The sequence below is a fragment of the Engystomops pustulosus genome, chromosome 4 (genome assembly GCF_040894005.1).
Source record: "Engystomops pustulosus chromosome 4, aEngPut4.maternal, whole genome shotgun sequence".
Lineage (NCBI taxonomy): Eukaryota > Metazoa > Chordata > Amphibia > Anura > Leptodactylidae > Engystomops > Engystomops pustulosus.
The window spans coordinates 70,633,140-70,659,432 of NC_092414.1; the positions used below are offsets into that span (position 1 = coordinate 70,633,140).

The 26,293-nt window shown below is 44.1% G+C and overlaps 1 protein-coding gene across 6 annotated transcripts in view; it reads left to right on the forward strand.

Annotated features, from left to right (window-relative positions):
* ABLIM3 (actin binding LIM protein family member 3) overlaps positions 1 to 26,293 on the forward strand; it is a 142,758-nt gene that overhangs the window by 86,406 nt on the left and 30,059 nt on the right. For all 6 annotated transcript variants that reach the window (XM_072146197.1, XM_072146194.1, XM_072146191.1 and 3 more), the window contains exons 3-5: positions 6,173 to 6,356; positions 12,986 to 13,098; positions 23,323 to 23,449. In XM_072146197.1, the coding sequence (XP_072002298.1) occupies positions 6,173 to 6,356; positions 12,986 to 13,098; positions 23,323 to 23,449 (424 nt within the window). The remainder of the gene's footprint in view (positions 1 to 6,172; positions 6,357 to 12,985; positions 13,099 to 23,322; positions 23,450 to 26,293) is intronic.

The following is a 26,293-nucleotide window of genomic DNA, read 5'->3' on the forward strand; positions in this document are numbered from 1 at the left end:
GAGACCTTTCCAGCATGGCCTGGCAGAAATTCTGGAAGTCCTCCTAGAGACAAGCTACCTGAGTCAGAGCCCAGGTGGGGGGTTACTTTTTGAGAGCCTCCTAATCTTGGCAGTAATCCTGTCACGAACGGGAAAAAGCCCTAAGCCATAGAAAGGGCACCAGGAGGTAGGTCACGGCTTTCACAACCTCCCGGTCTAAGGAAATCCAGTTTTGTGCTGAAACTAATTATTTTATGAAATTTGGATTTAATTTCACTTTGGCCAGTTCTATTGGCTCATCTCTAGCTGTTATATTTTTATAGTAAATACATAGGTACATAGAAGACACATACATTTTTATGCCTTAAAGGGGGTTTCTATCTACACATAATCGTATGTAAAAGAAGCAAGCCCATTATGAAAAAAGTGAAAAAAGCCATACATGGTCCCCAGCTGCTCTGCACTGGTTCAGCAGTTACATTTCAACACATGATCTTGTCATCACTACAGCCACAATTCTTGCTGCAGTGATGACAATCTCTGTCTCTAGACTTTATCACTAGCGGAAGAACAATTTTGCAGTAAAGTGGGAGTGCCTTAAGGTGATGATAAGATTACATTTGTTTGCTTCTCTTATAAAAATGTGTCATTTACATTTTGTTTTATTTAACAGTTGAATTTTAAGAGTTTAATTGTATTAAAACTCATTTAATAAGCACAATAATTTGCACTGAAATATAAACAGGGAGTAAGAGATCTCCTTACAGAGACTTTGCCAATTAAGGCCGCCTTGGTGGGGTGTGGAGACTTGTATCCATTGATGCTCCACTAGGGGATTCTGGGAAATATGCAAATAAGTATATGCAGCTGCTGAAGGCGACATCCAGGAACACCTTTATATATTTGCCAAGTTCCATTACACCTTGCTGGTTCTACTAGTCTCCTCATACTTTTTCCTATTACTGTGTGTTGTTAACTTTCTATTCTGTGTATACAAGCTCTTCTACATTTTCTGGACCTCTCTTTAGTACCGTATATACTCGAGTATAAGCCAACCCGAGTATAAGCCGAGGCCCCTAATTTTACCACAAAAAACTGTGAAAACCTATTGACTTGAGTATAAGCCGAGGGTGGGAAATGCATTGGTCACAGCCTCTGCAGTATGTAGCCAGCCAGCACCTGCCCCAGTGTATATAGCTTGCCAGCCCCTGCCCCAGTGTATATAGCTTGCCAGCCCCTGCCCCAGTGTATATAGCCTGCCAGCCCCTGCCCCAGTGTATATAGCCTGCCAGCCCCTGCCCCAGTGTATATAGCCTGCCAGCCCCTGCCCCAGTGTATATAGCCTGCCAGCCCCTGCCCCAGTGTATATAGCCCCCCCCCCTTCCCCGTTGTGCAGCACAACAATACCGGATGGATCGCACAGAAGATCTACGGGTGCCGAGTATAAGCCAAGTTTGGGTTTTTCAGCACATTTTTTGCGCTGAAAAACTAGGCTTATACTCGAGTATATAAGGTAATTTGATTCTATGCCGTCACTGTCTTTTTTTGTTTTTTCACCAGTTTCTGTCCGACTCTGCTTGTTTGTCTGTATCTGTTGTTTGTCCCTCTGTGTCCTTGAGTGTATGCTGGTCTGTCTCTGGCATCATCCTACCTCTCTACTCCACCATCCAACAGCTGCCATACAAAGTACTTCCCCTCTATCCACTTAAAGGGTCTCTAAGGGTCCGTTAGTTCGGTTTCCAATAGCAGGTTTGCCCTTATCAGGATAGCTTATCTGCATGGTCTGTAGCCTGCAAGGACATCGCAGGGTAAGGTCACCACTGCCTACTCAGTCTCACAGCTTGCGCCAAGACCGGTTGTGGTTGTGATGTTTGCTGGACAGGTATCTGATAATAAGGTTTCTACGATGGGACAAGAAAAACACGCCTCTCTTGCTACCTTCTAAGGCAGCCCCTTAACATCAAGCATTACTTTCAGGAAGCCTAATGACATGATGTGGGATTAAAGCCAGACCAGTATATCTAATCCAGAAGGAACATATTCCCAACTATAGACAGCACTGTTTCAACATGGTTGTGTCTCTTTAGTACAGTTTAGGGAACTTGATTAGCTCAGCCAGAGGCTATTGATTATGCCAATTAAGGCCGCCGTGTAGGAATGTGGAGACTTATAGACATTGATGCTATAAAGATACAGACAAAGGATCCAGCACTGCCAGACCCTCTGGATGATGCAGAGCTGAGTATGTATGTGGATGGATGATGCAGAGCTGAGTGTGTATGTGGATGGATGATGCAGAGATGAGTGTGTATGGAAAACTAATGTTTGGTTTTCAATAAAAAATTTATTTGATCAAAAAAAAAGAGATGAGTGTGTATGTGGATAGATGATGCAGAGCTGAGTGTGTAAATGTATGTCTGTGCTGTGCTTTAGTGTGACCAACAGGGATATTTTAATTGGTGTAAAATATATTTTTCCTTTTTTTGGAAGCCTAAATCTGGGGTGGGTCCTATAGTAAGAAGTGTCGTATAGTCCGAAAAATAATAAATTTAGATATATTTGCACATCTTATATAATGTTTTGTAGCAGTTTAACATTGGTTTATTTGGATGTATTTTGGAGTTAGTAAGTGCTATTTTAAAGGTATTTAGTAGGAGTCTAGGGAAAGAGCTACATAGACATAGATAGGGTGAGACATAGAAAAACCCAGCAGATTTTAGCAAGGTAAAGATTAAGGTTCAAAAGTCCACTGCGTGTTTAAATTGTAGCTCAGCACGTGCCACAGCTATTTGTTAGCATTGGAATCTAGCTTAAAAAATCTCAAAGAGAGAACTACAAAGGCATCTTTACTCTTCTACCTTTGCTAAAGCCCAGTTCACATCTCAGGTGCATCAGTTATTGTGAGCCACAACCAGATGAGGTTGAACACAGAAACAGAGAAAAGCCTTTCCATTATACCTCTATGTAGTTATTGGAAAGAATTCCACCTGTTCTCTGTGTTTTAGCTCACAATAAGTGATGCAAATAGCTGAAGACCTAACAGAGAAGTGATCTGGCCCTAAGCCACATGAACGTGCTAACTATGTGGATACAGACCTGTGTGCTAGTCAGCCTACATGGACCGAGCACAATGTAGTGGACAGGAGTCCTTGCAGCATGTGCAACATCCCCACCAGGGTCTTTTTTATGGCAGGAGGAAGCCGGGGCTCTGAATACCTGAGTCGCTTGTGCTCTTGGGGGCTTGGTATCAGGGAGCGGAGGCCTCATCCACAGCCTGGCAGGTCTCCAGCAGGTGGTATTTGCAAGAAAATAGAGGGAGAGGCTAAAGGTGTAGGTTTCTCCTTGAGGCAACCCCGATGTGTAGATAGGGTTCCCTGATGATGAAAGATGGGGCGCCCTTGGTGGTATACAGCTTGGCACAGGAATCACTCTGATGCAACATTGGTAAAACATTCAACTTACATTCCTTTATTGGAACTAGACAACAGCCACAACAGTAGCAAACTTCTGCTGAATAGTGAAGGCTGGTTGGATATGGTTCCTCAGGATCACTCTAAGCCTGGTAAGATAGCTTCCGGCTGGAGGGAATAGTTAGCTGCTTCAGCGGGAAGTAGGGCATACTCTAGATGGTGGATATCTGCTTGAGCCTGGTATTCTCTCACAGACCTAGTGTGTCAGGGCAGCATGCCACAGACACCCCTGCTTCAGGAACTCCGCATCTCTCAGACTCAATAGCAAAACACCTTGAACTTTCCACCCACACAGGGTTTTAAAAACTCCCATTGTGAGGTGGCAGCTCGTTATCCAAACAGCTTTCAACTTTCATTACATTATTAAACCACATTCCATTGGTCAACTTTATTATGTATATTAAAATTGCTCCTCAGACATAGAACCGGCTGCATTACCATTATCCAGCACTTGAGACCCCTAGAGAGTTGATCAGGCTTATTAAGGAATCTATAGGGCAGTGATGGTAAACCTTTTAGAGGCCGAGTGCCCAAACTGCAACCCAAAACCTCACTTATTTATTGCGAGGTGCCAACCAAAAATGAAAGCAGTAAGTTATTGTTCCCTGTTCTTCAACTTTCAATCATATTGGCCTCCTGAGGACAGCAACACAGTAGAAAGATGGAAAAAGAGGTCCTCCAAAAATAATTCAACCTTGTCTAATTCTCCCTCTTCTTACAGTCCCAAGTCAGTATTAAAATTTGACTGAAAGCAGCATCTTTTAAGTTGCTTGGAACTGCAGGAAGATTTTTGGAGTCTTGTCTGGTGTGCTGGGGCGATGGCCCGGGTGCGCATTGAAAGGGCTCTGAGGTTCGCCACCACTGCTATAGGGGATTTAGTTTCACAACACCGGGTTTAACCCTTGCATTGGCAGGGGTGCTGCACATGCAGAAATATGGTGCAAGGACACCCTGTTTCCACAGTTCAGGCACATTCATGTGCAGGTAACCTATCACTTATCCTATCACTATATATCAGTAACCTAGGTGCACTCGGTACTTCTGACCAGTAACATAAAAGGCCTAAAGTTCTCCAGTTTTGAAAGCTGCACCGATTGGCTTTCCAATATTACATTCCAATGTGATCATACATTATTTATGATTCATTAAGACATATTACTTCAATATACTGCTTATACTGTATTAAAATTTGGACTGATGTATCAGAATATTTTTAAACCCCAAAAAATAAAATGTTACCGCAAACTCACATAAATACCACCCTGCACAGCACTTGTTTTCATGAAACACTCCCATGTCTATGGGACAGACGATGCTTGGTTACTTTTGTGCTCCCTGAGACATAATAATTATTACAATATCAGAAAGCCTTATCATTCTATCTCTAACATTGTAATCATGGTCGGCACTATCACAATGATTTCCTCACTGAAGCAATTATATTACAAGTGAGATTGATTCAATTACACTCAGAGAGGGATTGATCCAGAATAAAATCTTAATGATTTGTCTTGCTGTGGAGCCAGGTTTCATGGCTTCCTCGAATGCAGGCGGCACACGGTGATGGAGTGTGTACAGCGGCCCGTCATACCCTGGTAAGAAGTAAATCTCACAATCTATACATAATGGCTCTTCAATTTATGGCCACACAGAGGTGATGTCTGAGCCGTAATCTTCCATATACATTGCTTAGCCTTATAGGTTGTTATTGATCTAAACACACAATTATGTTAAAGACTTATACTGGGCTACAGAGCAAAATCTGTATTGAATAATACAGTTGTACTGACCTTTTCTTATAGGCCCCCTCCAGCTTATAGACATCTTCTGCGCCACCTCATTTACACTCTGGGTAGTATTTACCCGCTATTTGACAATACAGGCAGTCCCCGGGTTACATACAAGATAGGGTCTGTAGGTTTGTTCTTAAGTTGAATTTGTATGTAAGTCGGAACTGTATATTTTATCATTGTAATCCCAGCCAGACCTTTTTTGGTCTCTGTGACAATTGGATTTTAAAAATGTTGGGTTGTCATAAGAATCAGGATTAACAATAAATCTTCATTACAGACACCTGTGATAACTGTTACAGCTGTTTATTGTAACCTAGGACTAAAGTACAATAAATTACCAATATCCAGAGGTCCGTTTGTAACTAGGGGTCGCATGTAAGTCGAGTGTTCTTAAGTAGGGGACCGCCTGTATAAAGGCATAATACATAATACATGACTCTTGCAGATGGCCTTATAGACGTACAGAGCTGCATGTGTCACCTGTAGGGGGCAGTAAAGTGCCCTTTTTCCTTTGATTCCTCCGCTCTCCTCTAGGTAATACATATGTTAATGCACCATGAGCATATTACTCTTATCATTCAGAATAACGGAGCGCACACTTTCTGCTGTAATTGTAAAATGACAAGAGTCTGCTCCATTCACTGTTTTGATGGGAACGCTTGTATTGCATTAGTCTAGCCAGCACAGTCAATATATCATGCATATTTCATGCATGTTAAAGACCCAGATAAATCATTTCCTGAAAGTGAATTATGATTGGGGCAGAAAATGCGTGATTACCTCTTTTATCGATTGGTTACAGACTCCAAGGAAGATTCATTTTCTTTTTTTGTAAAAGAAATTCGCTAATCGTAGTGGAACTCAGTTCAATGAATATATTTGCATGCAGCTTTTGTTTGGTATTTTAAGCAGTGTGTTTTTTTGTTACAGTGTGTGGCTGTGATCTGGCTCAATCTGGCTTCTTCTTTAAAAATGGGGAGTATATATGCACCCGCGACTACCAGCAACTCTATGGGACCCGATGTGACAGCTGCAGAGATTTCATTACTGGGGAAGTCATCTCAGCGCTTGGACGGACATATCACCCAAAATGTTTTGTATGCAGTATGTGCAGGTAACCTAGAACATTGTTACATACACTTCTACAAAGAGCATTGTCATAGGTCATAAACTGGACTGCACTGGAGTGCATACTGGATGTAACAGCAACTTCTTCACTTTTTTGTGTGATGAAAACTTTTACATCTTCTTGTACTCATAGATTTTTGTTGTTATGTAGGTTAGTTGACCTGTTTTCATTCAGTTATTCTTTTGCAGCTGTAGATCAACCACATTGCATTAATGTAAGTAATCCTTTATAAGCAAATCCTTATAAATTAAGGAGGACCTGTGACCAGGTTTATAGGCAGTACAAGATAGATTCTTTTGGTTTGAACTTTAGTTGAATTAGTATGTAAGTTGGATCTCTATATTTAATAATTTTAACTCCAGACAAAAAGTTTTTTTGTCTCAGTGACAATTGGACTTTCAAAATATTGTGCTGTCGCAGGACCAAGGATAATAAATAAAGCTTCATTACAGACACCTTACAGCCGATCATTGCAGTCTGGGACTAAAGTAAAGCTTCACCAGAGGTCACAGGGGGCAGAGAGGTTGTCTGTAACTAGGGGTTGGGGCAAGTTCGGGGACCACCTTTATACTGCCCTAAGGCCCCTTTCACACTTGCGTTTTTCACGTGCGTTTTCTGCGCGTGCTTTTGACGCACAGAACTTGCATTGCACTCTGACCCATTGTAACCAATGGGTCTTTTCAGACTTGCATTTTTCTTCACGCACACACGTGCGTTTTTTTTAACGCGCGTTTAAATCTCGACATGCTCTACTTTTGCAAGTCACGCGCGTGAAAAACGCACCATACAAGTCTTTGGAGACGCATCAAAAACGCATTGCACTCTGAGACACATGCAAATCCAATGCAAGTGCAATGCGTTTTTCACGCATCAATTGCCATAGAAAAGATAGAGCTCAGTCCTGAGTCCATTTCACGCGCATTTTCTGCGCGTGAAAAACGCATTGAAATTGCATTGAAAATGTACGTGAAAAACTGAGACAATGAACAAACTCTGACTGAAAACTGATTGCACTCTGATGCAAAATGCGCGCTTTTCACTGACCAAACCCTGATCGCACCCTGATCAGACTCTGACGTGATCTGCAACGCAAGTGTGGAAGGGGCCTAAGGACAGCATAACGAAGAAACTAAGATCCTGACTATTAAAGTCTGTCATATTTTAATATTCAGTAGAAAAAATTTGAGAAAACATTTTGAGACTGCAAGGGGAGTGCCACTTTGAGTCCTTATCTTTAATTTAATAGTACATAGAAACATGCTTTTTGTGTCATATTAAATATAAGAATCTCATCTTTCAGTTAAAGACGTAGAGGGCTATTTTTCAGGGCTTCTATGTCAGAAAACTGCCATTGGATACATCAAGAGGCCGGAGCTTGTTGATATATTGGGCCGCGCTGGAGGGGCCACAACATATGCATGCAACATACATATGAGCGCTGCTGTACTATAAATAACCCCCATATTTGAGATTGTGAGCTTCTTGTATCATAATATAATCTGAAAGATTCAAATCTTTAATATGATACTAAAAACATGCTTGTGTGATACTGCAGAAGTGAAGATATAGCTGCCCCTTCAGCCTCTAAAAGTGACTCATCTCAGGCTATAAATCATTAGTGTACAACTGCTATAAACCGATGTACTAGAATATTACTAAATCACACTCTGGGTGGACTTTTATATTGGTAAATAGGTTTCTATGAATAAGGCAATAGCCATACTATGCTGTAAGCCACAGCAAAACCGCAGAACAAATAAAAAGATTATAAAGAAAAACATATTTTTGACTGTATTTTTAGATATGCTGCACAACCTCTCTTTTGCTATTAAGTCGTTTTCAAAATGAGTTTGTTCAACCAAAATATTAAAATATGCTACAATATTACATGATTAAAATAATGTGCATCTGCCTCTATGTTCCTCGATAGTAATTAGAGGCCATAGATTTGCTCCCTTTCCATAAACAGATACACATCCTCTGTGAGGGCTGACACGGTGAGCACTGAGACAGATACATAAGAGTCTAGTAGTCTTTGCCACCCGTGTGCATAGAGGCATCTAATTGTAATTTGTAACTCAGCAGTTCACAAAGTGCTTTTCACATGACTTGGGAGCAGCAAGTTCTGAAAGACAGAATTGGGTGAGGCCGGGAATGCAGCTGTGCTCTGTCTATTTTAAGCGTCTCTGTGGAACAGCTGTGCATACATTCAAGTCTCATAAAAGAAATCAAACCCCGATAACATCTATGGAACACCGTTCAGCTGTCAAGACCCCCTGGGTTGTCCTAGATACTCCAGAGAACCGGTACTAAAACATGAAAGCTTTCTGTAAACCCCTACAAGCCTCTTGCCAAACCTGGTTGCTTAACTGTAAGGAGATGAAGGGAAAAAGAACCCTGGTTAGAATTTTTTGTTGCAGAAATGTACATCATTTTCCAATTACAGTATTAAAGATATAGGTTCACTGGGAGGTTTGGCGTTGCTCCTGGTTTCTGAACTTGTGAGGATTACCCCAGTATGTATGTTTATGTTATTTACCGTATATAGATCTATGATCCTGTTGTAGTATATCTAGAAATTAGAGAATACAGAATATTCAGCTTAATGTTGTTCAGTAGAAGCCAGGTACAAAAAAAAATTGTTAAAAAGAAAATAAATCTGCTTTTACACTCATTGGGGGTTATTTATCACATGCCGGCACTTGTATGAAAGCCCCTTTGAGCATTCGGTGTAGACAGAGACATCCCGAGGATCTGGCCTCCTGATGTATCCGGCGAGGGCCTGTTCAGCAATTATTTCTACGAAAAAGACTCTACCGGCAGCAAGTGCGAGTTCCTATCCCCACCAGCGGTGCCCATCCCCGTTCCCCATTCATGGCCTTCCAAGTCCCCCTGGCATGGCGCAGAAGCCTTGATAAGGGGGGAAAGAGTTGAGTGAGTAAGAGGTGGAGCATGCTCTTTGCTTCTATGTTTAAATATGTGGGAATGACAGTGGTGGGTAAATACATTTGGGAGCATTCACCAATTGTGGAGGAGGGTGCATTTTTTCGGTGCACTTATTTGGGCACATTTACTGACCCTGCCTGAGGAGTTCACCTAAAATGCATTGTCTGACGATAATGCACTGTGCCGCGATTCACTAAGACCGTGCGCCCGATATCATGAATGTGTCCAACGAAGTTCACCTTCTTCTTCCTCGTGCATTGGCTTGTGACACAATTGGAAAGTTAAATCCCATGCTCAGTCCAAATGAGTCCGATCGTCTGACGGCACGTCCCCACGATTTCTGTCACATGGAAGCCTGCGCAGCTGTGACACAATGCCAGCGCAGACCCCTGTAAAATACCTGTCACAGCCGTGTAATACTCGAAAACATCGGAAAGTCCCACTAAAGTATGCGCGCTGACCCCTAGTAAATAAGCCCCATTGTGCGATAAGTTAGACTTAGATTTTAGATTTTTCTGCAAGGGCACAATGAATTGCCACATGACTGAAAAGGTTCGAAAGTGACTCCACATTCTTGAAGATGAAATTGAACTTGGTAGACCAGATTTTAGCTTGTCTATTTGTGCACTATATATTGCGTTTGGAATCTAGAAGTGCAGGAAAAGCGTCTGAATTACCAAGCTGTGCCCAAATTGAATGACCAAAAAAAAGGTATGAGTGTCGGAAAAGCAGCAATATTGTGGCAACGAGAATTTGTAAATATGGTGCACAATGCTCAGCAAGAAAAAAATGAAATAGGGGAAAGCCGCTAATAAATGCCCCCAACCGTTTGGCGATTTCTGTTATTCCTAAAAACATTGGTTGCAGATTTATCAGATTTATTTGTGTGGCAATTGATCAGAATTTCTTGCACATTTCCAAGAATTGCAATTATTTTCCCCTGTAGGCTACTTCCTCGCTGACACAGGGCGTTCCAGCCCCCACCTACACACAAGCTATAATTTGAGTAGTTCATGTTAATTTTGTTTTGATCCAGGTGGTTATTCTGACTGCCATATTGAGTCGGGAAGGAATTGGTACCTACTTTGGGACAATTGGCATCAGCCATGTAAAGGTTTTTTATGTCTTCCTCTTGATGACTTATCGTTTAATCTTAATAGACCAGCATCTTTTCCAACCTTATCTTCTATGAAACTACGATTGACTCTTGCTCCATTCAAACTCCATCTGACTACAATTGAAAATAAGGGAGGGGGCATATAATGTTGTGGACAAATGTTGACCAAGTCAATAAAGATAATGTACCATCAAAATCAAGCATGGATAGACCAGGTACACTAACTCATAGATCCACGCACTGTGACTGTGGTAATATTCTTAAATTTGTTATTAATGACCTCCTTCCTTCTAAGATTATGCTAAGGAGCCTATGGGGCTACCCTAGTCCCACGTTGATTTAGCTGGTCTCACTCTTCCCCTGCCTCTTCACTGTAAAAGTTCTGAGGAAGCAGAGGGAGGGAGGCACTTTAACAGCACTGTAAAACCAGGCACTGTAAAACCAGGTGACAGAGGGGCTAAGGTAGCCCTCAGGCTCATTAGCATATCTTTAAAAGTTGATTTTAGAAGGAAGGCGGCAATGGATAATAAATCAGAGAAAGAATTGTGGCAAGGCACAGATCTGTCCAAGGTTACAAAAGAATTTCTGCAGAATGAAAGGTTCCTAAGGGCACAGTGGCCTCCATAATCCTTAAATGGAAGACGTTTTGAAAAACCAGCCACCTGCCAAATACAATCCCACAGTGAAACATGGTGGTGGCAGCATCGTGCTATGGGGGTGTTTCTCAGTTGCAGGGACAGGACTGTCACAGGTTCTCCAACTTACCTATCCTTGCTCCTGTTCCCGGCACACTGTGTGCATGCGTCCCTATCTCCTAGGGCAGTGATGGCAAACCTTTTAGAGGCCGAGTGCCCAAACTACAACAAAGACCCGCTTATTTATCGCAAAGTGCCAACACAGAAATTTAATTTGTGATTTATACTCCCTTCTCTGTCACAGTTTTCATTGATACCGGCACCTGAGGACACTAATAAAGCAGGAAATAGTCCCAGGTAGAGCTGTCACTGTAAAAAAGCTCTGTGCACAGCAAGTCCTGGGCTGTCTGGGACTGCAGGAAGGTGCCTGGAGTCATCTCTGGTGATGGCCTGAGTGCCCACAGAAAGGGCTCTGAGTGCCACCTCTGGCACTAGTGCCATAGGTTAGCCATCACTGTCCTAGGGCGTGCGCACAACGGCTTCAGAAGATTTAAAGGGCCATCGCAAAGTTAATTGGTACTGCCCATTCCCAGAATTTCTTATAATCCAGCCTCTCCCTGCACACCTTGCCGGATCTTTGTGCCTTTGTGAAAGCTTTGTTCCTGATCTCATGCTCGTGCTCCCTGTGCTCGTGTTCTGAATTCCCGTTGTGACACGGTTCTGTTCCTGACTACGCTCCTCTGCTGTCTGCCTTGAGCTATTGCTACGTCCCCAACTCTCATTCCGTGCTGCCCATCCTGACCTCCTGCCTGTTCCTGACTATGCTTCTGCTATACGTCTCTGTACCTCGCCACTGCAGAAAAAGTCGCACCTGTGGAACGACTTGGTGGTACCACGCCACAGCAAGTCCAACCCGCTTTGCAGGCGGACTCTGGTGAAAACAGGGTACCACTGAGACTCCAGCTTCAGGTGTCGACTTGCGTCATCGTCCGCGGTGGTCCAGTGGGTCCACTACCCCTGGAGCCTGACAAGGATGACTGGTTGCAACTGAAAAAAAGATGAATGCCGCCAAGTACAGAGATATTGTGGATGAAAACCTCTTCCAGAGTGCTCTGGACCACAGACTGGGCCAAAGGTTCACCTTCCAACAAGACAATGACCCTAAGCACACAGCTAAAATAACAGAGCAGAGGCTTCAGAACAACTGTGACCATAACTCAATACTGAGCAAAGGGTCTTAATACTTCATGTGATATTTGAATATTTCTTTCTTGTTAATAATTTAGCAAAAATATCTACATATCAGTTTTTTTTTCGGTCAAGATGGGGTGCAGAGTGTACAATAATGAGCAAAAAGGGAATTTTTTTGATATTACCAATTGGCTGCAATGAAACAAGAAGAATTAAAAATTTAAAGGGGTCTGAGTACTTTCCGTACCAACTGTATATAGTTTATGGGTCAAACATAAAATGATGTGATGTGGTTCCAATTCCCTGCACAGTGATAGATAGAAATGGTAATGTGGAGATACAACACAGCCTGTTATATGCATCTTTCCCATAGATACCTAAATAGAAATCCGAGGCTTGGTCTCAGGTGTCTGCTGGGTTTTCATTTGCAGCAAATCAGGACTTTAGTTCACTCCATTCAACTGTGCCAGTCTGCACCTAGCTACCCCCTGCTGTTTATGGCATTAGGAGCATTGGCAAACTAAAATTTCACACTGTTCAACATGTTAGGTGTGGTTTAGCAGTGACAGCAATAGGAAGCAGGCATTAGGTTTTTCTTTTTTCTACGATCCCAACACAATCTTCTTCTAGATGTACAAAGTTTTAGGGTGCAAGTAACAGATATCAACAAGATTGTACACAACTGTTTACTTGTACTGATAATTCATAACCTTTTGGTCTTACAGAAAACCTTTCCCAATTGGTGACAAGGTGACCTTCAGGGGTAAAGACTGTGTTTGCCAGAATTGTTCCCAGGCTTTAGTAAGTGACAAGCCAATCAAGATCCATGGACCAAGCCGTGAGTATTGTCATCTGAAGGAGAATATTCCTAATGATTCAGTATTCAGGTGTATAAATTGTTACTTAAGGTGTTGGGACCAGGGTTCCTATATTTAGGTCTGGGGGTTGGAGGTATAAAAATAACAAATGTGCTATACTCATCTGTCTCCGGTGCTCCTGTGCGCCCTGCCGTCATTGCCAGCCTCTCTTTGTATACAGAGGCCATTGGTGACGTCACATCGGCTGCTGCTGGCACATTCTGTTAATGCTTCTTCAATGCTGAAACTCATTTAAGTGAAGCTGTGTCCAGCCGGAGTAACACAGAAGGGTGAGTAGTGCCTTTGTTTTTGTAGGGATCTATTACAAAAAAAAAACCCTTGATTCCAAGTCCTGAATGCCCTATGTTGCAGTATGCATCAATTTTACTGATAGTAGACCTTCTAACCAGTTCCTAAGTAATTGTTCTTCTCATGACTTATTATAACTCTATACACCCCAATTTTGGCAATATAGAGTTATAACAATTATGATAATTAGTCACTGGAGCACCTCAGAGCGCCTTGTCTTATAATTTATTCAATCCTTGTTACTTTTCCAGTCCTGTGACGGCAGGGACCAGACGGGACTGGTAGCAGAACGCGGGGAGTGAATAAATTATAACACATTTATTGGGGGTCATTTACTAAGGGCCCGATTTGCGTTTTCCCGACGTGTTACCCGAATATTTCCGATTTGCGCCGATTTCCCCTGAATTGCCCCGGGATATTGGCGCACGCGATCGGATTGTGGCGCATTGGCGCTGGCATGCACGCGACGGAAATCGGGGGGTGTGGCCGAACGAAAACCCGACGGATTCTGAAAAACCGCCGCATTTAAAACAAAAAATCTGTCGCAGAGCTTGCACTTACCTTCACTCAGCCCGAGCCGGTGAACTCCAGTGCGTTCCGATGCTTTTCAGCGCAGCGGAGGATTCGGCCGGACCCGAATCCAGCGCAGAGAACGCGCCGCTGGATCGCGAATGGACCGGGTAAGTAAATCTGCCCCATTATGTGCAGTTTGCCTGTGTAGTGTGCAAAGGGCACCAGATTCAGGATTTCTGGCGCACATTCTTGATGAATTGGGGCTCCCTGCACCGCTTCGTGTTTAACATGGGGTTTGCAAAACAATTCTGTGGAACTTTGCATGATAAATGTGGCGCACGGTCCAACTGAGCACCAGAACGCCCCCTTCAGTGCAGAAATTTGTGTCACATTTATGTCCGCCAGTTTTCTGGGGGAATTTGCATGTTCTTTTAGGTGCAAACTGCTTTCACAGGAATTTAGTAAGTGCCTGTTCCAAATTTGTGCCTGTGGGGAGGGCTCTTCCTAAATGCTTGTGCAAGCAGTTTGCACCTAAAAGAACATGCAAATTCCGCTAGAAAACTTGTGCATGCCCCTTAGAAAATTTACCCGAAATTTTAATAGCATGTGTTATTCTATGGCATGCTCTGGTAATGAATTGTCAATATCTCTGTAGGTTATAGACTACTACGGACATAGATTACTGCACTGTAATAACTTGCTAATGAAATACTTAAAGCCTGTCAATAGGATTAGGATACTCCGTACTTCTAGAATCTCATTCAGGTGTTCCCCATCCTCGCTGTCCAGCATAAAGCTGAAGTGGACTGTAAAGTGATCAGCACCATGGACAGCGGCCGCTTCACACCTAGCGGCACCTTTTATTACATAAGGTTGTAGCCGGCAGTGATATAACATTGCTGCTTGGATACATGTTTAATTTGCTTATACGCAGAACATATATACAGAAAATATTGCATTGTAAATAAAAAAAAGCAAAAGAGCAAGGCGGCAAACATCTAAGAAATTCATATCTATGCCTCCATAAATTCCTAAAGGAATAATAAGTCTAAAATAAGATTTTATCACCCTTGTCACTTGATAGTAGTTTTCTGTGGTCTTTTTCATTGATTTCTTTGCTTTTTGCCATGAGTGCCAGGTTTTGGTCAATTCATGTATAATAAGAAATGCCTTATACTGGGTTTGAATGATTATAGTTGTTTTCGGGATATATGAACGATATTCCAAACTTAGACACTTGGGACATATTCACCTAATAGATGACGATCACTACCTTGAAAACAGGGGGCACCGAGTCTGAGCCCTGCCGATTAGCTGCTGCATAGAATTGTAGAATGAATGAAGCGGCAGCACAGATGTCACAGTGCTGAATACATCTTTATTAGAGATGAGCGAACATGCTCGTCCGAGCTTGATGCTCGGTCGAGCATTAGGGTACTCGAAACTGCTCGTTGCTCGGACGAATACTTTGCCCGCTCGAGAAAATGGCAGCTCCCGCCGTTTTGCTTTTTGGCGGCCAGAAACAGAGCCAATCACAAGCCAGGAGACTCTGCACTCCACCCAGCATGACGTGGTACCCTTACACGTCGATAGCAGTGGTTGGCTGGCCAGATCAGGTGACCCTGGGATAGACTAGCCGCTGGCCGCGCTGCTCGGATCATTCTGTCTCTGGATGCCGCTAGGGAGAGAGCTGCTGCTGGTCAGGGAAAGCGTTAGGGTGTTCTATTAGCTTACTGTTAGGCAGGAGTGATTCTCAAAGAACCCAACAGCCCTTCTTAGGGCTACAATAACGTTCTACTTTTTTTATTTTAATTTGCATCTTTTACCATTTTGTGAGGAATTAGCAGGGGGACTTGCTACCGTTGTGTTTAGCTCTTAGTGGCACACATATCCATAGCAAAGACCGAAGTGGGAAAATTCAGTAGGGGTTGGATTTCTATTAGGCAATAACTCAGTGTCATCTCATCTGGCATAGTAGTGTGCTTCCTTTGATACTTGGCTAGAAAATAGCCATAGGAGAATACAAATAGCTTCTTGAAGCCTACAGTAGCGTTCTATATATTTGATTTCTGGTTGATCTGCTGGTGGCTGTAGTTTCTGCAGTGCATGTACTTGCCAATTCTGAGCAATTTGTAGTGAGACTTGCGACCGCTGTGTTCTGCGCTTAGTGGCGCACATATCCATAGCAAAGGCTGAAGTGGGAAAATTCAGTAGGGGTTGGATTTCTATTAGGCAATAACTCAGTGTCATCTCATCTGGCATAGTAGTGTGCTTCCTTTGATACTTGGCTAGAAAATAGCCATAGGAGAATACAAATAGCTTCTTGAAGCCTACAGTAGCGTTCTATATATTTGATTTCTGGTTGATCTGCTGGTGGCTGTAGTTTCTGCAGTGCATGTACTTGCCAATTCTGAGCAATTTGTAGTGAGACTTGCGACCGCTGTGTTCTGCGCTTAGTGGCGCACATATCCATAGCAAAGGCTGAAGTGGGAAAATTCAGTAGGGGTTGGATTTCTATTAGGCAATAACTCAGTGTCATCTCATCTGGCATAGTAGTGTGCTTCCTTTGATACTTGGCTAGAAAATAGCCATAGGAGAATACAAATAGCTTCTTGAAGCCTACAGTAGCGTTCTATATATTTGATTTCTGGTTGATCTGCTGGTGGCTGTAGTTTCTGCAGTGCATGTACTTGCCAATTCTGAGCAATTTGTAGTGAGACTTGCGACCGCTGTGTTCTGCGCTTAGTGGCGCACATATCCATAGCAAAGGCTGAAGTGGCAAAATTCAGTAGGGGTTGGATTTCTATTAGGCAATAACTCAGTGTCATCTCATCTGGCATAGTAGTGTGCTTCCTTTGATACTTGGCTAGAAAATAGCCATAGCAATAGGATAGGATTGTTTGGTTCTAAAAACTCAAAAAAAAACAAAAAACACAAAAAAAAACAAAAAACACAAAAAAAACACACAAAAAAAAAAAAAAAAAAGTAAAAAAAAAAAAAAAAGTTATAACTCTCATTTTAAAAATGTTTAACCCCAGGGCTAGGGGTAGAGGACGAGGGCGGGGACGTGGGCGTCCAACTACTGCAGGGGTCAGAGGCCGTGGTCCTGGGCGGGGTGAGACACCACCTGCTGATGAGGGAGCAGGGGAACGCCGCAGAGCTACACTCCCTAGGTTCATGTCTGAAGTTACTGGGACTCGTGGTAGAGCACTGTTGAGGCCAGAACAGTGCGAACAGGTGATGTCGTGGATTGCTGACAATGCTTCGAGCAATTTGTCCACCACCAGTCAGTCTTCCACGCAGTCCACCCATGTCACCGAAATCCCCACTCCTCCAGCTCCTGCACCTCAGCCTCCTCCCCCCCAGTCTGCCCCCTCCCAGGAAAATTTGCCATTTGAACCGGCATACTCTGAGGAACTGTTTTCTGGACCCTTCCCACAGTCACAAACCACTTGTCCGGTTGCTGCTGAGCAATTTTCCGATGCCCAGGTTTTCCACCAGTCACAGTCTGTGGGTGATGATGACCTTCTTGACGTAGTGGAAGTGTGTAAAGAGGTGTCCGACGATGAGGAGACACGGTTGTCAGACAGTGGGGAAGTTGTTGTCAGGGCAGGAAGTCCGAGGGGGGAGCAGACTGAGGGATCGGAGGATGATGAGGTGACAGACCCAAGCTGGGTTGAGAGGCCGGGTGAACACAGTGCTTCTGAGACGGAGGAGAGTCCTCGACCTGAACAGGTTGGAAGAGGCAGTGGTGGGGCCAGACGGAGAGGCAGGGCCAGAGCTGGTGCATCAGCGCCACTGTCAACTAGTGAAGCTCCCGTGGTGAGGGCTCTTGCGGCGAGGGCTAGATCTTCAGAAGTGTGGAGGTTCTTTAAGGAAACACCGGATGACCGACGGACTGTGGTGTGCAACATTTGCCAAACCAGGCTCAGCAGGGGTTCCACCACTACTAGCTTAACTACCACCAGTATGCGCAGGCATATGAATGCTAAGCACCCCACTCAGTGGCAACAAGCCCGTTCACCTCCGGCCGTGCACACCACTGCTCCTTCCCCTGTGTCAGCTGCTAGTCAGCCCCCTGCCCAGGACCCTGGCCCAAAAACCCCATCATCGCCTCCACGATCCTCCACAGCATCCACCAGCGTTCAGCTCTCCATACCCCAGACGCTGGAGCGGAAACGCAAATATAGTGCAACCCACCCGCACGCCCAAGCCCTTAATGTGCACATCTCCAGATTGCTTAGCCTGGAGATGCTGCCCTATAGGCTAGTAGAGACCGAGGCCTTTCGCAACCTCATGGCGGCGGCCGCCCCTCGGTATTCGGTCCCCAGCCGCCACTACTTTTCCCGATGTGCCGTCCCAGCCCTGCACCAGCACGTGTCAGACAACATCATCCGTGCCCTGACCAACGCCGTTTCTGACAAGGTCCACCTGACCACGGACACGTGGACGAGTGCTGCCGGGCAGGGCCACTATATATCGCTGACGGCACATTGGGTTAACTTGGTGGAGGCTGGGACCGAGACTGACCCTGGGGCTGCTCATATACTGCCGACGCCGAGGATTGCGGGGCCTACCTCGGTCCAGGTGTTTCAGGCCTACTATGCCTCCTCCTCCTCCCACCCCTCCTCCACCTCCTCCTCCGAACTACCATCCGTGGGCACGGCGCCATCAGTCGGTAGCTCTAGGCACAGCAGCAGTGCCGTCGCTAAGCGACAGCAGGCGGTGCTCAAACTGCTGAGCCTAGGCGACAAAAGGCACACCGCCCAAGAGCTATTACAGGGCATCACGGCGCAGACTGATCTGTGGCTGGCACCGCTGAACCTCAAGCCGGGAATGGTTGTGTGTGACAACGGCCGTAACCTGGTGGCGGCTCTGCAACTCGGCAGACTGACACATGTGCCATGCCTGGCCCATGTGTTAAATCTGATAGTGCAGCGTTTCCTCAAGACATACCCCAATCTGTCTGATTTGCTCACGAAGGTGCGCCGCATCTGTGCGCATTTCAGGAAGTCCAGCCCAGATGCTGCCACTCTCAGGGCAGCGCAGCGCCGCCTCCAACTGCCCGCTCACCGACTGTTGTGCGACGTGCCCACGAGGTGGAATTCAACACTGACCATGTTATCCAGAGTTTACCAGCAGCGCAGAGCGATTGTAGACTGCCAGATGTCAACTTCCACCAGAACTGGTAGTCAGGTCAGTCAGCTTCCTCAAGTCTACAATGAGGAGTGGACGTGGATGTCTGATATCTGTCAGGTGCTGAGTAACTTTGAGGAGTCAACACAGATGGTCAGTGGCGATGCCGCCATCATCAGCCTCACCATCCCGCTGCTTGGCCTGTTGAAAAACTCTCTGGTCAGCATGAAGTCGGAAGCTTTGCGCTCGTCACAAGAGACGGGGGAAGAATATTCCCTTGTTGATAGCCAAAGCACCCTGAGGTCTGTTTCTCAGCGCATATCGGAGGAGGTGGAGGTGGAGGAGGATGAGGAGGAAGAGGAGGAGAATGTTGGCGAGACACAAGAGGGGACCATTGTTGAGTCCTTCACTGTTCAGCGTGTATGGGCAGAAGAAGAGGAGTTGGAGGAGTTGGAGGAGGAGGAAATGGACAGTCAGGCCAGTGAGGGGAGTGAATTCTTACGCGTTGGTACTCTGGCGCATATGGCAGATTTCATGCTAGGCTGCCTATCCCGTGACCCTCGCGTTCAAAGAATTTATTCCAGCACCGATTACTGGGTGTTCACTCTCCTGGACCCACGGTACAAGCAAAATCTTGCCACTCTCATCCCTGCAGAGGAAAGGAGTGTGAGAATGCATGAATACCAGCAGGCCCTGGTGCACAAGCTGAAACAGTATTTCCCTTCTGACAGCGCTAGCGGCAGAGTGCGTAGTTCTGCGGGACAAGTAGCGAGGGAGAGTAGGCGAGCAGGCAGCTTGTCCAGCACTGGCAAGGGTACGCTTTACAAGGCTTTTGCCAGCTTTATGTCACCCCAGCAAGACACTGTCACCTGTCCCCAGTCTCGGCAGAGTAGGGCTGATCTTTACAGAAAGATGGTGAGGGAGTACGTAGCTGACCATACCATCGTCCTAAATGATCACACAGCTCCCTACAACTACTGGGTTTCAAAGCTGGACATGTGGCACGAACTGGCGCTGTACGCCTTGGAGGTTCTTGCCTGCCCTGCCGCTAGCGTCTGGTCCGAGCGGGTTTTCAGTGCAGCTGGTGGCATCATCACCGATAAGCGTACACGCCTGTCGACTGACAGCGCTGACAGGCTGACGCTTATTAAAATGAATAAAGGCTGGATTTCTCAGAATTTCCAATCTCCACCAGGTGAAGGAAGCTCAACCTGAATAATTGATCCACTCCTCCTCCTCCTCCTCATTTTCCTCCTTCTCCTCCTCTTTGTACAGTAAAGCAGAGGAAAATGGCTATTTTTTGACAGGGCCCACTGGCTCTTGCTATACTTCATGCATTTAATTTTTCTGGAGGGCCACCTACCCGGTCCTCTGTTTGAAACAATTTTTGTGAGTGCCACATACAGGCACTCAATCTATTCCATTTTTCTGGAGGGCCACCTACCCGGTCCTCTGGTTTGAACAATTTTTGGGACTGCCACATACAGGCACTCAATCTATTCCATTTTACTGGAGGGCCACCTACCTGCTCCTCTGGTTTGAAGAATTTTTGGGACTGCCACATACAGGCACTCAATCTATTCCATTTTACTGGAGGGCCACCTACCTGCTCCTCTGGTTTGAAACATTTTTGGGACTGCCACATACAGGCACTCAATCTATCCCATTTTACTGGAGGGCCACCTACCTGCTCCTCTGGTTTGAAGAATTTTTGGGACTGCCACATACAGGCACTCAATCTATTCCATTTTACTGGAGGGCCACCTACCTGCTCCTCTGGTTTGAAACATTTTTGGGACTGCCACATACAGGCACTCAATCTATCCCATTTTACTGGAGGGCCACCTACCTGCTCCTCTGGTTTGAAACATTTTTGGGACTGCCACATACAGGCACTCAATCTATCCCATTTTACTGGAGGGCCACCTACCTGCTCCTCTGGTTTGAAACATTTTTGGGACTGCCACATACAGGCACTCAATCTATTCCATTTTACTGCAGGGCCACCTACCTGCTCCTCTGGTTTGAACAATTTTTGGGACTGCCACATACAGGCACTCAATCTATTCCATTTTACTGGAGGGCCACCTACCTGCTCCTCTGGTTTGAACAATTTTTGGGACTGCCACATACAGGCACTCAATCTATCCCATTTTACTGGAGGGCCACCTACCTGCTCCTCTGGTTTGAAAAATGTTTGGGACTGCCACATACAGGCACTATCCAAATTAAATTGTCTCCATAGCAGCCTCCACACGTTGTCTCCATTCCTACCTCCAAAAGTCGTCCATATAGCTGCCTCCATACATCGTCCCTTTATCAAACGAGGTGTGTCAGGCAGAAATTTGGGTTGTTTTCATGGATTCCACATCAAAGTTGTTAACTTTGTCGCCACCCTGCTGTGTAATCCACAAAATATACTTGCAAACTTTTACCATTTAGGGATATTATTTCAGCGCTTCTTGCGCATCTGTTTACATTCCCCTCACCCGCCATATCCTAAACTTATAAGAACGCTACTACACTTGATCTTATACAAAAGTGCTGTTTGGGGAGTAGCCTAGAGACAGGGGCTTGGATTTGCGAAAGCTCGCCTGGCAGAGGAGCGCCAGCTCCATGCGCATCATGCGCTTCTTGCGCATCTGTTTACATTCCCCTCACCCGGCATATCCTAAACTTATAAGAACGCTACTACACTTGATCTTATACAAAAGGTTCTTAGAAGTGCTGTTTGGGGAGTAGCCTAGAGACAGGGGCTTGGATTGGCGAAAGCTCGCCTGGCAGCGGAGCGCCAGCTCCATGCCAAGATCCAACTAACATAGTTTTAACTGCAGCACCTTTAATCTACTACTAGTTCACTGCCTCCATACATGGTCCCCTTATCAAACGAGCTGTGTCAGGCAGAATTTTGGGTTGTTTTCATGGCTTCCATGTTAACTTTGTCGCCACCCTGCTGTGTAATCCACAAAATATACTGGCAAACTTTTATCATGTACCGATATTATTTGAGCACTTCTTGCTCACCTCCTTTGGTTCCTCTCTGCCACCCATTGGTTTGAAGCCTGAGTCCATTTAGGGTATGTCGCCATGACACTCTCTAGCCTGCTGCCGCTGCCTCTGCATGCCGTCCCCTATAGTGTCAGGGTCAATTATTGCATGTTTTAGATGCTATCTAGCTTCATTCTGTCACTCTGTCATGGCCATGCTGTTGCCCATAATTTTGGCATAATGGTGCGTTTAAGCAGCCTCAGAGGCATCCATGCATGCTGCCCCTGCTGTTTCCTGTCCATTTCCGTGGTGTTTCCATCCTTTTCTGAGGTTCCCAGGTGTTTGGCCAAGCTTCCCTGTGCAGAGCCTTGGTCCCCTTGAAAAATGCTCGAGTCTCCCATTGACTTCAATGGGGTTCGTTATTCGAGACGAGCACTCGAGCATCGGGAAAAGTTCGTCTCGAATAACGAGTACCCGAGCATTTTAGTGTTCGCTCATCTCTAATCTTTATCTATAACCCAAAAGGCAAAACTATTTATTTACCTATTTTTTTCAATCTATATCTTATGTTAAAAAAACCATCTGTACAATGTGTAATCTTGTCCAGGCATTTTCTTGTTGACAAAAACCGTATAGGAACATAAAGTTGTACTTAAACCTGTCGCAGACAGCAGAAGTGTAACCTGATCTGTGATGTTTGCTTGACTGCCGGATACATGGAATTTCTCGTTGTCTTGCTAGAATTGGAAAGAGAAAACCTCAGGGCATTCAGCCTTGAGAACATATTTGTCTTTTAGTGGAAGGCAGTGGAGAAACAACACTTCATATCCTTGTCTGAAAGACTTGTAATTCTGCAGGAGAAAGTGATCCAAAAAAATAATTGTGTGAATCAACATTTATTGGTTCGGTGAAGAAGCTTCTCACACATATTGGCTGGATATGTGCTGCTATTTCTAGCAAAAATTCATTGTATCTATGCAGAGCAATTACCGCATTAATGGGAATCATTTGTTATCATACACCATTGTCACTTTGCTTTACAATTGGGGAGTGAACAGTGAAAGGATAATACATCATTGTCAGTGCTCTGCCAGCGCCCCCCAAATACTGCAATAGAAAAGCAGGCTTTTAATGTATGATAGTGTATTGCAGGCTATGGCCATTAATCAAACCTGTTCTCTACTGCGAACCTAGGACCACATTGCTCTTTTTGCATCACAGTTTCTTTACTCATTTTATTTTTGCTTTTATAAATGCAGAATGTGCCGGGTGTAAGGAAGAGATCAAACATGGCCAGTCACTATTGGCACTGGAGAAACAGTGGCACGTCAGCTGCTTCAAGTGTCAGACATGCGGCATCATCCTGACCGGGGAGTATATAAGCAAGTGAGTAATGATCAGTGGGTGAAAAGCAGTGACACATGCCAGGGAATTCAAGATGTGAAGGAAGAAGAAAAAGTCCTTATACATAAATTTATAATTTATAATACATCATACCAGATACATCAGTGTTCCACACACCACATTACACTTGAATGTTTAACCTTGAGACTTTTAGACTCCTAAATGTTACCAATCATTTCACAACATAAAAGTTGGAAAGTGTGATATGACAAACATTTTACAAATGTCTTCTGTTCTCTTTAAATGGACCCTGTCACCGGATTTGATCCCACTAAACTATTAACCCCCTTATGTAGAGTATGAAATCTCCTTTCTTTCTTTTATGTGAAATCTCCTCCAAAGTCATGTGAAAATACGCAGTGAAGGGTCTATTATCAGTCAAGTTTAGAGGCTGCAGGGAGAGTGTCAATTCGGTACCTTTATCTACAGTTTTATAGTGCCTAGAAATAGGATTTTGGTGACAAGAAATTAATTTTATCTTTCAGATTGCATCACTGGTTCTGGGAGCTACAGAACTGTAGATATAAATATCTGGGAACTGTATCTTTATCTGGAGCTCACATTTACAATCTGTATGCCTGTATCTCCAGTTCTCAAGTTTACAGAACCACAAGTCAAGTCTGATGCCTGAAATATGTAATTTTTATCTTTAACATGACAACAAAGACATGTTTCTTTGTGCTATAGATCCAAAGACGTGAACATCAGAATTGACACTCCCTTCACCCTCTAAGCTTGACTCATCTCAAGCAAAATATGACTCTTCTGTCCTAATTAGGAAACGGGTGAGATTTCACATAGAAGAGAAACAATATTTTATACCCCACCTGAAGGTGGTTCTTGTGACATGGTCTCTTTAACAATTAAGATTTGACTCCCTGAATACAACCCATTATGATTTACCAATAGTTAGCCTGTACATGAATATTGTTTTAAGAGTTTTCATGTGCAATGCTTATAATAAAGAGTAAGTGCACAAAAATGCTTATAAACAAATCCAGGCACCGTCTGTAGTAATAGTATCTCCCTGGGCTTTCATGATGGCTCCAGTACACTGTACACAGATCCTCTGTAGGCCGTAACTACAATAAAATGATCTTTATGAGATAATATTTAGGTTTCTTTCCTTATAAGGCAGGCACTGACCACTTTTAGGTACAGTTACTGACTGTTCCTGGCTATTTTTTTAACTTGAAACACTCCAAATTTGATAGGATTTGGAAATTTTAGATGAGTTCAGTTTGAGTGGACAGTTTAGAAAGCAGGGGGAAAGAGAAGAGGATAGGAATGAACAGGGGCAACTAAAGGCTCCTTTGTAGAATTATGCAGAGAATCTCACTCTAAAGATATGGCACAATAGTATGTTTAACAAGAGGTAAAATAAAGCAGACAACCCAGATCTCAGCATTTCTTTATAATCATTAGCAGAGGGGAAAAATGTTGGTATGTTTTAGATCTACAGACGCCATGCTGACACACTAAAGAGTAGAGGATATCCATATTATGCTGCATAATTGTACTGCATAATATGTATATAACATATGTGATGTATATATGCTGTGATGTGTCTATGTTGTATGTGTATACTGTGTATGGCGTCTGCATATACTGCATGTGTGTATATATGCTGTGTGTTTGTAAATGTCACTGTATGTGTGTGTATATGCTCTGTATGAGCATATGTGTCACTCACATGTGTGAGTATACAAATATGTATAATTTTTAAGTGGGAAGGGGGGCCCCATGCTGAAGCCTGCTATGGGGCCCTGCCACTCCTAGTTACGCCACTGGGCTGAGGGAGGGCTTAAAAAACAATAAATGACTTATGCTCCCCTTCTCTGGTTCTCCCATTCTCCTGCGGCACCCCAACCACTGCTTCTGCCTGGACTCCTGTTGTAGCAGGCGTGTGGCAGTGGTCAGGATGGCACTGCCGTCCTCCGTTAAAAAGAGAGACTCGAATGGAGCCTTGAAGGCGGTAAGTATAAGAGGCTTATTGTTTTTTTAAGCCCTCCCAGCCATATATCAGTGTTATTTTACTCCTGTACTACCCCTTTAATGCTATAATTTTATTTATTTATAGCGAAGTACATAGCAAGTCTAGAGCAGTTGATGTGTTAATTCTAGGATCCCAAAAGTAGTAATTTAGAATAGTGAAGGTTTCAACATGTATATGCTACCTAAAGCATTAAATGCTACAAAGTGAACCTGTGCCATGAAAAATGCCATGTAATCTGCACGTGGTGTGTTATAGAGCAGGAGGAGCTGAGTAGAATGATATATAAATGGGTGGGAGAATATTCAGTAATACTTGTCATTTATATATCCATATCTCAGATCATTCTATGCTGAGATGTCAAGTAGGTGGTCCGATCTGTGTCTGACGGCCCTCTATATATCAGTTGTAATATAGGTGTACTAGCGTTAAAAAAACCTTGGATGTGTAAGCCTTTGAAGGAATTAATTCTTAATTTCTGGTGACCTAAGATAGTAGGAACTGAGGAGAACCTCAGAAGGAACTTGCTGCTTGTGACCAGCGTGGCCCCCACCACCTCAGGGCCCCTGTACAGCTTAGCATGTACACCCCTGGAAGATGTAGCTCATAAGTTGAGAAAGGGTTGTTTTTTATCATATATAAAAATGTTTCTTATATTTGTCTGCAGTATTTATTATAACGTATAATGGGTATGCAGTATGCAGGGTCAGTGACACCAGAACTACTACAGTGTCAGCTCTGCTACATTGCAGAGACCTGTTGTAAATGTGTAGGCTCAACAATCTGCGCTTGAGCAATACCTAACATTTACCAGATCTGTAATGAAATTAGGG